This window comes from Tachyglossus aculeatus, chromosome 2 (assembly GCF_015852505.1).
Source record: "Tachyglossus aculeatus isolate mTacAcu1 chromosome 2, mTacAcu1.pri, whole genome shotgun sequence".
NCBI lineage: Eukaryota > Metazoa > Chordata > Mammalia > Monotremata > Tachyglossidae > Tachyglossus > Tachyglossus aculeatus.
This window is the reverse complement of record NC_052067.1, coordinates 143,028,023-143,040,305: the sequence shown is the minus strand read 5'-3', so window position 1 is coordinate 143,040,305 and position 12,283 is coordinate 143,028,023. Positions and strand designations below refer to the sequence as shown.

The 12,283-nt window shown below is 43.6% G+C and overlaps 1 protein-coding gene across 1 annotated transcript in view; it reads left to right on the top strand.

Moving 5' to 3' along the window:
- Window positions 1-12,283, top strand: part of TMTC1 (transmembrane O-mannosyltransferase targeting cadherins 1) — a 412,328-nt gene that overhangs the window by 179,811 nt on the left and 220,234 nt on the right. Inside the window, exon 8 of the mRNA XM_038765197.1 lies at window positions 5,828-6,017. Within this exon, the coding sequence (XP_038621125.1) occupies window positions 5,828-6,017 (190 nt within the window). The remainder of the gene's footprint in view (window positions 1-5,827; window positions 6,018-12,283) is intronic.

Genomic DNA, 12,283 nt, shown 5'->3' with positions numbered 1-12,283 from the left:
GGGAGAATGATTTTTGTGAACGATTGACTGAATGATTTTTCAAAAAAAATGGCAGCAGAATGAATTATGGAGTGGAGAGATAGAAACGGGACAGAGGAGAGAGAAGCAGCATGGCCTGGAAGCATGGCTGTAATCCCAGGCTACCGCTTGTCTGAAGTGTGGCCTTGGGCAAGTCACTTCACTTCTCTAGGCCTCAGTTCCCTCATCTGTAAAATGGAGATGAAGACTGTGAGCCCCATGTGGGACATGGACTATGTCCAACCCAATTAGGTTATGTCTACCCCAGCATTTAGTATAGTGCCTGGCACATAGCAAGTGCCTAACGAATACCATAAAAAAAGAAAATGGAAAACAGTGAGATTAGCAAGGAGACTGATGCAATAATCAAGGCAGGATATGATTAGACGGTAAACTCATTTCGGGCCAGGAACCTGTCTACCAACTCTGTTATATTGTACTCTCCCAAGTGCTTAGTACAGTGCTCTGCACAAATAAGCTCTCAGTACAATTGAATGCTTGGTTGATTGATTAATAGTGCTTGTATCAGCTTTGTAGCAGTTTGGTTAGAGAGGGGAGTGTAGAAAGTTAATGACGTTGTCTAGGGAGAGCCGATAGGATTATTCCTAGGATTGTTGGTGGCAGAGGAATATGTGGGTTGAATTAGAGAGATGAGTCGAGGGTAATGCCTAGATGATGGATTTGTGGATCCTTCTCCCTGGTTTTGAGGTGAGCAGTGGTTGATATACTTCTGCTGCAATGTGTTATTTCTTCTACGCCTATAGCAGAGCACGCAGCAGATGTCTCCTTCCCGTTCAGTTCCCCTTTTTATCTGAGGTATGAAGCTCGGCACAAGGACAGCCGACTTTGGGAATCACGGGCCGTCCTCCCAACTTCAATCCAAAGTTCGATCCCGTCAACCTACTAGAAACAAAACTTGAACTTTGTGATATAGAGCTATAATTCTTCATTCATTCATTCAGTCAAATTTATTGAGCACTCGTGTGCAGAACACTGTTCTTCATACACCCAAGTCACACTGTTGACAAGGTCTTATTTCGTCGTGACAATTTTACCAAAATGGCATAGACTGACATCATGCCAGTTGGGCAAATTACACATTTTTTTTGGAGATGGGGTTGGATTGGCACATTCCTCAAGATAACTGCCAGAAGGGCTTGAGATCAGAGAAAAGATCCGGTATAATCTCCTTCCAAAAATATATACAAGATGCTATCATAGCAGGATGTGTTTCACTGCACAATCCTGATGTGCCCTTATTATATATAACTGGGAGTTGCAAGGTCATGAATTCTAATCCCTCTCTGCCACTTGCCTGTTGTGTGACCTTGGGAAAGTCACTTCACTTCTCTGGGCCTCAGTGAATTCATCTGTAAAATGGGGATTGAGACTGTGAGCCCCATGTAGGACAGGGACTGTGTCCAACCTGATTTGTTCGTATCCACCCCAGCGCTTAGTACAGAGTCTGGTAAATAGTAAGCTCTTAACAAATAACAATAATAATAATGATGATATTTGTTACATGCTTACTATGTGCCAAGCACTGTTCTAAACACTGGGGTAGATAAGTCCCTCAGAGGGCTCACAGTCTGACTCCCCATTTTACAGATGAGGTAACTGAGGCACAGGGAAGTTAAGTGACTTGCCCAGAGTCACACAGCTGACCTTTGGGGGGGCCAGGATTTGAACCCATGACTTCTGACTCCCAAGCCCGTTCTCTTTCTAGCTGCTTATTATATACATTTTTTTAATTCGGCACTGATGTAATAATCCTAGGAAATAAGTCACCTGAAGACCCATTGTTAAAAGAAAAAAAAAAGAGAAATCCAATTATGATACCTGTGGTATTCATTAAGCACTTACCTTGTACCAAGATAATAATAATAATGGCATTTATTAAGTGCTTACTATGTGCAAAGCCCTGTTCTAAGCACTGGGGAGGTTACAAGGTGATCAGGTTGTCCCACGGGGGCTCACAGTCTTCATCCCCATTTTACAGACGAGGTAACTGAGGCCGAGAGAAGTCACACAGCTGACAATTGGCAGAGCTGGGACTTGAACCCATGACCTTTGACTCCAAATCCCGTGTTCTTTCCACTGAGCCACGCTGCTTCTGTGATAGTTCAGGCAGAATCCCTGTCCCACATGAGGTTCCCGATTTTTCCTTGGAACTTCCTGAACTCTACAGTGTCTTTTAATAGGATGGAACAAGCAGCGGAGTATTTGCTTCAAAACTCTCAGGGTTTCCAGTCTCCCTTAGATTGTGAGACCCTTGAAGGAGAAGGACTGTATCTACACTCCCCCTCTCTCCCTTCTGTGGCACCTTTGCATTTGGACCCTGAATCCCCTCCTTCAGTTTAACAGCATTTATTCATTCATTCAGTCGTATTTATTGAGCACTTACTGTGTGTTGAGCACTGTAGTAAGCACTTGGGAAGAACAAGTTGGCAACATATAGAGACGGTCCCCACAACGGGCTCACAGGCTAGAAGGGGGAGACAGACAACAAAACAAAACATGTGGACGGGTGTCAAGTCGTCAGAACAAATAGAATTAAAGCTAAATGCACATCATTAACAAAATAAATAGAATAGTAAATATGTACAAGTAAATTATGTAGGAATCCATAATTTATTTATTTGTAGTAATATCTGAATCCCCCTCTATACTGTGAGTTTGTTGTGGGCAGTGATTGTCTCTCTTATTGCTGTATTGTACTTTCCCAAGTGCTTAGTACAGTGCTCTGCACATGGTAAGTGCTCAACAAATACAACTGAATGATTGAATGACTGGGCAGGGAACATGTCTACCAACTCTGTTATATTGTAATAATAATAATAATAATAATGTTGGTATTTGTTAAGCGCTTACTATGTGCAAAGCACTGTTCTAAGCGCTGGGGGGAACACAAGGAGATGAGGTTGTCCCATGTGGGGCTCACAGTCTTAATCCCCATTTTACTGATGAGGGAACTGAGGCACAGAGAAGTGAAGTGACTTGCCCAAGGTCACACAGCAGACATGTGGGGGAGGTGGGATTCGAACCCATGACCTCTGCCTCCCAAGCCTGCGCTCTTTCCATTGAGCCACGCTGTTTCTCTACTCTTCCAAGGGCTTAGTACAGTGCTTTGCACACAGTAAATGCTCAATAAATGCCATCAGTTGATCAACCTAATCGAATGTTACCTATCCCAGCACATTCAATGAGCACTTATTATGTGTACAGCACTGTAGTAAGCGCCTGGGAGAGTACCATTCTACAGAATGAGCAGACACGTTCCCCACCCACAAAGGGCTATAGTCTAGAGAGGGAGGCAGATATTAATATGAATTAATGAGTATTTTATAATATATAATTTAAAATATGTACACAAGTGCTGCGGGGATGGGGGTGAGAAGAATATCACTAGGAAAAGTGCTTTGTACATAGTAAGCGCTTAACAAATACCACAATTCTGGTTACTCTTGTCACATCTTCTCTCCTTATCTGCACCTTCTACTATGGATCCTTAAATTGGTCAAAAAAAATAGACAAACTGAATTTATGGTTATCCCAAATACCTTCCCTATTTATTCTCAAAACTGCTTAATGCCTTCACTACCGCTGAGAGAATCTGTGCAGGTAAAACATTCGATTTGCTTTATAAAATAGAGGCTTGTCAGAGAGGGAGAAGCTTTGAGTGGGCTGCTTTGTTTCTGAAATTTTTGCAGAAATAAACAGCAGGAAAGAGCACACGATCAATTTGAAATGAAATTCATAGTCAAAGAATTAAAAAGAAATTCTTTAGTTGCTGATTGCAGCTAGACCCCCTAAAATGTAATTACCACTTGCAGTGCTTCCAAATGGCTTCATTTCTGCTTAAATTGGCAAATTTTCTCTCTCCGTCAGCTTTCGAGATCACGTTTTTAAAGGTTATTAGTGACATTGATTGGAACTCAAGCCCATTGGATAAGAGCTGCCGGTCTTTATTTCCTGAGTTCATTGACATTGATTCCTAGGTGAAATTTTATTTAAGGTGAAGATTCCCTGCCTCTCATTGTGTTAAAACCTGAAAAAGAAATCTTTGCATGGGGAGAGTATTCCGGTCTCTCACATTATTTTTCTTCCATTGTACTGAGAATGGATGCTGAATTGTGACAAATACATTTCATCTGGAAAAAACAAAGGATAAGCAATGTGGCCTAGTGGATAGAGAGCTTGAGAGTCAGAAGGACCTGAGTTTTAATCTCAGCTCTGCCACTTGTCTGCTGTGTGACGCAGGGCAAGTCACTTCGCTTCGCTGTGCCTCGGTTCCCTCATCTGTAAAATGGGGATTAAGACTGTGAGCCCCATGTGGGAAGGGACTATGTCTGATCCGACTTGTACTATTAACCCCAGTGCTTAGTACAGTACCACAATTACTAAAAACCAAATAGTGGTACTCTCCCAAATCCTTAGTACAGTGCTCTGAGCACAGTAAGCACTCGTGACTATGACTGATCGATTGATTTCTTTGGCTGCAAGAGATAGTTTTTTTTTTTCCCTCAGGATGAAAATGGGGTAGGATACAGACGTAGCTTTGGGAATTGAGAAGGAAGGGTCAGATTTGTTCCTCACAGGCCAGACACTTAACAAAGTCCATCAGCAAGTCAGTAGTGTTTATTGAGCACTTACTGTGCACAGAATACTGTACTAAGCACTTGGGAGAGTACATAGAGAAGCAGTGGAAAGAGCACAGGCTTTGGAGTCACTGGTCATGGGTTCAAATCCCAACTCCGCCAATTGTCAGCTGTGTGACTTTGGGCAAGTCATTTAACCTCTCTGTGCCTCAGTTACCTCATCTGTAAAATGGGGATTAAGTCTGTGAGCCCCCTGTGGGACAAGCTGATCACCTTGTAACCTCTCCAGAGCTTAGAACAGTGCTTTGCACATAGTAAGCGCTTAATAAACGCCATCATTATTGTATGACAATATAACAGACGCATTCCTTTCCCACAATGAGCTTACAGTCTAGAGGGGCAGACAGACCTTAATAGAAGTAAATAAATTACAGATATGGATATAAATGCTGTGGGGTTGGGAGGGGGGCAGGTTCAAACTCTAGGGTGGAGGAGCTGTGGGGGTTCTGTACTAGGTTGGGAATAAGGGGAAGAGTCTTCCTTAAATGGCAAAGGCTGTTCCTAAAAGGAGCATTAATGGAAAGCATAGAGAAGGTTCATTAATTCAGTCGTATTTATTGAGCACTTACTGTGTGCAGAGCACTGTACTAAGCACTTGGGAAGTACAAGTCGGCCACATATAGAGACGGTCCCTACCCAACAATGGGCTCACAGTCTAGAAGGGGGAAACAGACAATAAAACAAAACAAGTAGACAGGGTTTTCATATAGGGAAGCAACCTGGGAAGAGCCTGGGCCCTGGAGTCGGAAGGACCTGGGTTCTATTCCCGGCTCCACCACTTGTCTGCTGGCTGACCATGGGAAAGTCACTTCTCTGTGCCTCAGTTCCCTCATCTGTAAAATGGAGAATAAGACTGTGAGCCCCATGTGTTCAGGGACTCTGTCCAACCCGATAAGCTTCTAGACTGTGAGCTCGTTGTTGGGTAGGGACCATCTCTAAATGTTGCCAACTTGTACTTCCCAAGCTCTTAGTACAGTGCTCTGCACACAGTAAGCGCTCAATAAATATGATTGAATGAATGAATGAATCCTCCCCAGCGCTTAGTTCAGGGCCTGGCACATAGTAAACGCTTAACTCAGGTTTGGCCTGTATTAAATTGAGTGGATTGCCAATCCTACGTGTTTTTTTGTTTGTGTCTTTTTCCTTTGCAGATTTCTTACTTATTCCTACCTCCTGGCCTTCAATGCTTGGCTTCTGCTGGCTCCAATTACTCTGTGTTACGACTGGCAGGTTGGAAGCATTCCTTTGGTAGAAACGCTGTGGGACGTGCGGAATTTAGCCACTCTTCTTCTGGTGGTGGTGCTGTCCTTACTGAGCTGGCATTGCTTGGCGGCATTTAAGGTAAGTTACTTAACACATCAGTTGGGTGACTATGGAATGCATTTTAGAACAAATGTGTTTCACCTAATGGAACACTTTAATTGAAAAATGAGAGCGTGCCAGCCACAGTTTCCAACAGGTGATGTTTTTCCAAGGTTTCACCCAGACAAAAGGGACATACCTACTTTTTAAAAATTTCTTACGGTATTTGTTAAGCTCTTACTATGTGCTAGGCACTGTTCCAAGCCCTGGGGTGGGTACAAGCTAATCAGATTGGACACAGTCCCTGTTCCACGAGGGACTCACACTCAATTCCCATTTTAAGTGAGGCAGCTGAGGCCCAGAGAAGTGAAATGACCACCCCAAGGTCGCTAAGCAGACAAGGGGTAGAGCCGGAATTAGAACCCAGATCCTTCTGACTCCCAGGACTGTGCTGTATCCTATTAGGCCACTAGCTGCTTGATATTCAGTGGTAATAATAATAGTAATAATAATAATGATGGCATTTATTAAGTGCTTACTATGTGCAAAGCACAGTTCTAAGCGTTGGGGAGGTTACAGTTCATTCATTCAATCGTATTTATTGAGCGCTTACTATGTGCAAAGCACTGTTCTAAGCGCTGGGGGGATACAAGGTGATCAGGTTGTCCCACGTGGGGCTCACAGTCTTCATCCCCATTTTACAGATGAGGTCACTGAGGCTCAGAGAAGTGAAGTGACTTGCCCAAAGTCACACAGCAGACATGTGGCGGAGCCGGGATTCGAACCCATGACCTCTGACTCCAAAGCCCGTGCTCTTCCCACTGAGCCACGCCGCTTCTCTAAGGTGATCAGGTTGTCCCGTGGGGGGCTCACAGTCTTAATCCTCATTTTACAGATGAGGTAACTGAGGCCCAGAGAAGTTAGGTGACTTGCCCAAAGTCACACAGCTGACAACTGTCTGAGCCGGGATTTGAACCCATGACCTCTGACTCCAAAGCCCGTGCTCTTTCTACTGAGCCACGCTGCTCCTTGAGCACCTACTGTTTGCAGAGCACTGTACTGAATGCTCAAGAGAGTTCAACATTGGACCCTGAGAACTGCTAATGGTTGACAGGATTGACTTCCCCTCTATTTTAATGGTTTTTATTAAGTGCTTACTAAGTAATAATAATAATAATAATAATGGCATTTATTAAGTGCTTACTATGTGCCAAGCACTGTTCTAAGCGCTGGGGTGGTTACAAGGTGATCAGGTTGTCCCATGGGAGGCTCACAGTCTTCATCCATCAATCAATCAATTAATCAACCAAGTACCAGGCACTGTTCTAAGTGCTGGTTACAAGGTGATCAGGTTGTCCCATGGGAGGCTCACAGTCTTCATCAATCAATCAATCAAGTACCAGGCACTGTTCTAAGTGCTGGGATTAGCCAGGCCAGACTTTGGTTAGTATTTCAGAAATGTTTATTCTGGAAACACCGAGAAACAGAATATCTGCTGCGTACAAATGGGGACCCCTCTCAGGGTGGCACCTGGAGAGTTTCCAGTCCTCTACCAGTCTCGGCTACGGGAGGGAGAGTCAAGCAGAGGCCTGTCCGTTCATTCCTAGCTTGCCCCGTGGCTAGCGAGTGGCGGGCCATCGGCTACAAGTCAAAACTCCCCCGTGCTGGGCAGCAGCGGCACGGGAGAGAGTCGAGGGTGGAGACTTGAGTTGACTGCGCGGAAGGCGGCAACGGTCAACCACTTCCGGATTATGACCAAGAAAACTCTCCGGATCCACTACCAGAATGATGGCAAATGGCGAGTGGGCCGTTCTGGGAGAGATCATCATCATCATCATCATCATCAATCGTATTTATTGAGCGCTTACTGTGTGCAGAGCACTGTACTAAGCGCTTGGGAAGTACAAATTGGCAACATATGGAGACAGTCCCTACCCAACAGTGGGCTCACAGTCTAAAAGGGGGAGACGGAGAACGAAACCGAGATGTGTCCGTGGTGTCGCCATGGGTCGGAAACGATTCGACTGCATAAGACAAGACAAATGGGGAATTTGAAATGCTGCTATTCATCCATTCAGTCGTATTTATCGAGCGCTTACTGTGTGAAGAGCACTGTATTAAGCGCTTGGGAAGTACAAGTCAGCAACGTGTTAGCTGGTAATATTTTAGATAAGGCATTTGAATTAAACATACAATTATCTTTCAGAATCAAAGATTAATCGCTGTTCAGAATACTCAATACAGATTATTTTGGAAGAAATTCTACAATAGCACTCTTCTAGAGCTCAGTCCTGTGATTTATTATGGCTGCTTTATTCTAATTTATTACGGCTTCTTTATTCTAACGAAATGGCAGGGATGACAGTAATAAATACCTATATAGCTTTTTAAAGGCATTTGTTAAATGCTTACGACGTGCCAGACACTGTACTAAGCGCTGGGGTAGGTGTAAAGTAATCAGGTTGGACACAGTCCATGTCCCACGTAGGGCCTACAGTCTTAATTCCCATTTTACAGATTAGGTGACTGAGGCACAGAAGTGTGAAGTGACTTGCCCAAGGTCACAAAGCAGACCAGTGGCAGAGCCAGGATTAGAACTCAGGTCCTTCCGACTCCTAGGCCTGGGCTCTAGCCACTGCTTCACAGATGATGGTCCTTTAGTTTTGAAGACGAAGCCTCACGACTAGGATTTAGTCATTTTGGAAGACCAGTGAGGCCAATGTAATAATAATAATAATAATGATGGTATTTGTTAAGCACTTACTATGTGCCAATCACTGTTCTAAGCACTGGGGTGGCTGTAGGGTAATCAGATTGTCCCACATGGGGCTCACGCTTTTAATCCCCATTTTACAGATGAGGTAACTGGAGCACAGAGAAGTTAAGTGACTTGCCCAAGGTCACACAGCAATCAAGTGGCAGAGCCGGGATTAGAACCCACGTCCTCTGATGCCCAAGCCCGGGCTCTTTCCACTAAACCACGCTGCTTCTCTGATAATCTCTTGTGTGTGTGACTGAGAATCCCGTCTGCTCATTGCTGTACTCTTGTCTTTCAATCAAAGGTATTCATCTCCATCCCCCTCATCTTACCTCCTTCCCTTCCCCACAGCACCTGTATATATGTATATATGTTTGTACATATTTATTACTCTATTTATTTATTTTATTTGTACATATCTATTCTATTTATTTTATTTTGTTAGTATGTTTGGTTTTGTTCTCTGTCTCCCCCTTTTAGACTGTGAGCCCACTGTTGGGTAGGGACCGTCTCTATATGTTGCCAGCTTGTACTTCCCAAGCGCTTAGTACAGTGCTCTGCACACAGTAAGCGCTCAATAAATTCGATTGATTGATTGATTGATTGAGTGCTTACTGTGTGTAGGGCACCGTACTAAGCGCTAGGGAAGTACAAGTTGGCATTGCTGTACTCTGGTTTTTCAATCAAAGGTATTCATTGAATGCTTACTGTGTATAGGGCACTGTACTAAGTGCTACAGAGTTGGTAGATACAATCCCTGCCCTCCAGGACTTTACGCACTCTCCCAAATGCTTAGTAAATCCGATTGATTGATTGATTGATTGATTGAAATACACTTGACTGATTACAAGTTGCATGTGTTGCTTGCTTGGCTAAGCAGACTGTTCCTCAAAAGATGGAACATGGAGGGAGTACCACAGATTTCTATAATGCTCTATTATCGATCAATAAATCAATAGTATCAGGCCGGGGAGTTGGAAGGTCATCGGTTCTAATCCTGGCTCCACCACTTAACAATAATAATAATAATAATGATGGCATTTATTAAGTGCTTACTATGTGCAAAGCACTGTTCTAAGTGCTGGGGAGGTTACAAGGTGATCAGGTTGTCCCACGGGGGGCTCACAGTTTTAATCCCCATTTTACAGATGAGGGAACTGAGGCACAGAGAAGTGAAGTGACTTGCCCAAAGTCACACAGCTGACACGTGGTGGAGCCGGGGCTTGAACCCATGACCTCGGACTCCAAAGCCCGGGCTCTTTCCACTCAGCCACGCTGCTTCACTTGTCAGCTCTGTGTCCTTGGGCCAGTCACTTCACTTCTCTGGGTCTCCTCTGTAAACTCATCTGTAAAATGGAGATTGAGACTGTCAACCCCAGAGACTGTATCCCACTTGATTTGCTTGTATTCCACCCCAGTGCTTAGTACAGTGCCTGACACACTTGTAAATGCTTAACAAATAGCACAATTATCATTATTACTATTCCCTTACTGTGCGTATTCTCCCTAAGCACTTGGGAGAATGCACTATAACATTCATTCATTCAATCGTATTTACTGAGCGCTTACTGTGTGCAGAGCACTGTACTAAGTGCTTGGGAAAGTACATGTTGGTGACTTGGTATGATAACAGAAAACATCCAAGCTCAAATGCCTCCCTCTTCAGAGTGGTTCTGATAAGTCAGTGAATGAATGAAAGATTTTTTTTTTATTCTGGTAAACATTTATTTTCTGAAGATTCCTTCTAAAGGCCTACAATTGCTTTGTGGAAGAAAAAAAGAAAAGCATTACTGAACCAGAAGCTAAGTTCTTATTTCATCATCATCATCAGTAAGCGCTCAATAAATACGATTGAATTTCATCATCATCATCATCAATCGTATTTATTGAGCGCTTACTGTGTGCAGAGCACTGTACTAAGCACTTGGGAAGTACAAATTGGCAACATATAGAGACGGTCCCTACCCAACAGTGGGCTCACAGTCTAAAAGGGGGAGACAAAACCAAACATACTACAAAATAAAATAGAATAGATAAATAAATAAATAAATAGAGTAATAAATATGTACAAACATATATACATATATACAGGTATATTTCAAAGAAGCAGCATGGCTCAGTGGAAAGAGCATGGGCATGGGTTCTAATTCTGACTCGGCCACTTATCGGCTGTGTGACTTTGGGCAAGTCACTTCTCTATGCCTCAATGACCTCATCTATAAAATGGAGATTAAGATTGTGAGCCCCACATGGGACAACCTGATCACCTTGTATCCCCCCAGCACTTAGAACAATGCTTTGCACATAGTAAGCGCTTAACAAATACCATTATTATTATTATTTGGGATTTTTCATCTTTAAAGTTCTTTACTAACATCAACTAACTGATCTTCCCAATCCGCTCTGGATATTACTATCATTATTTCTGTTTTGCCTCACCTTTCGATAATTTGTTTCTCATTTCTGTTGGACAATTTGCTCTGTTCGAAAAGAGACAGGGATCCCATCTTTATAGGAGATCAGTTTCTCCTGATCAATAAAACAATACTATTTATTGAGTGCTTAAGCAGCGTGTCCTAGTGGATAGAGCAGGGATCTGGGAATCAGAAGGACCTGGGAATCAGAAGGACCTGGGCTCTAATTCCAGCTCTGCCACTGTTTTTTTTTAATGGCATTTATTAAGCGCTTACTATGTGCAAAGCACTGTTCTAAGCGCTGGGGAGGTTACAAGGTGATCACATTGTCCCACGGGGGGCTCACAGTCTTCATCCCATTTTACAGATGAGGGAACTGAGGCCCAGAGAAGTGAAGCGACTTGCCCAAAGTCACACAGCTGACAATTGGCAGAGCCGGGATTGCTGTGTGACCTTTAGCCAGTCACTTCACTTCTCTGTGCCTCGGTTCCCTCCTCTGTAAAATGGGGATTCAGACTGTGGGCCTTATATGGGACAGGGATTGTGTCCAACCCAATTATATTGTATCTATCCCTGGTCTTAGAACAGTGCCTGGCACATAGTAAGCGCCGAACAAATACCATAATTATTATTACTGTATGTAGAGCACTGTACTGAACACCTGCGAAAGTATGAGATAACAGGGTTGGTTGACGCTTTCCCTGCCTTCCAGGAGTGTACAGTCTAGAGGGGGAGAAATATCCATAAATATATCACAGACATGTACGTGAGTGTTGTGGGGCTGAGGGTGGGTGAATAATGGGTACAAATCCAACTTCAAGGGCAGCACATGAGGGAGAGGGAATAGAGGAAATGACGGTTTAGTCATGGAAGGCCTCTTGGAGGAGATGTGATTTTAATAATCAATCAATCAATCAATCATATTTATTGAGCGCTTACTGTGTGCAGAGCACTGTACTAAGCGCTTGGGAAGTACAAGCTGGAAGGTGGGGAAAGTAGTAGTTTGGCACATCTAAGCAAAGGGTGTTCCAGGCCAGAGACAGGACGCAGGCGAGAGGTCGGCGATAAGATAGTTGAGATCAAGGTACTACGAGTAGGTTGGAATTAGAGGAGGAAAGTACGTGGGCTGAGTT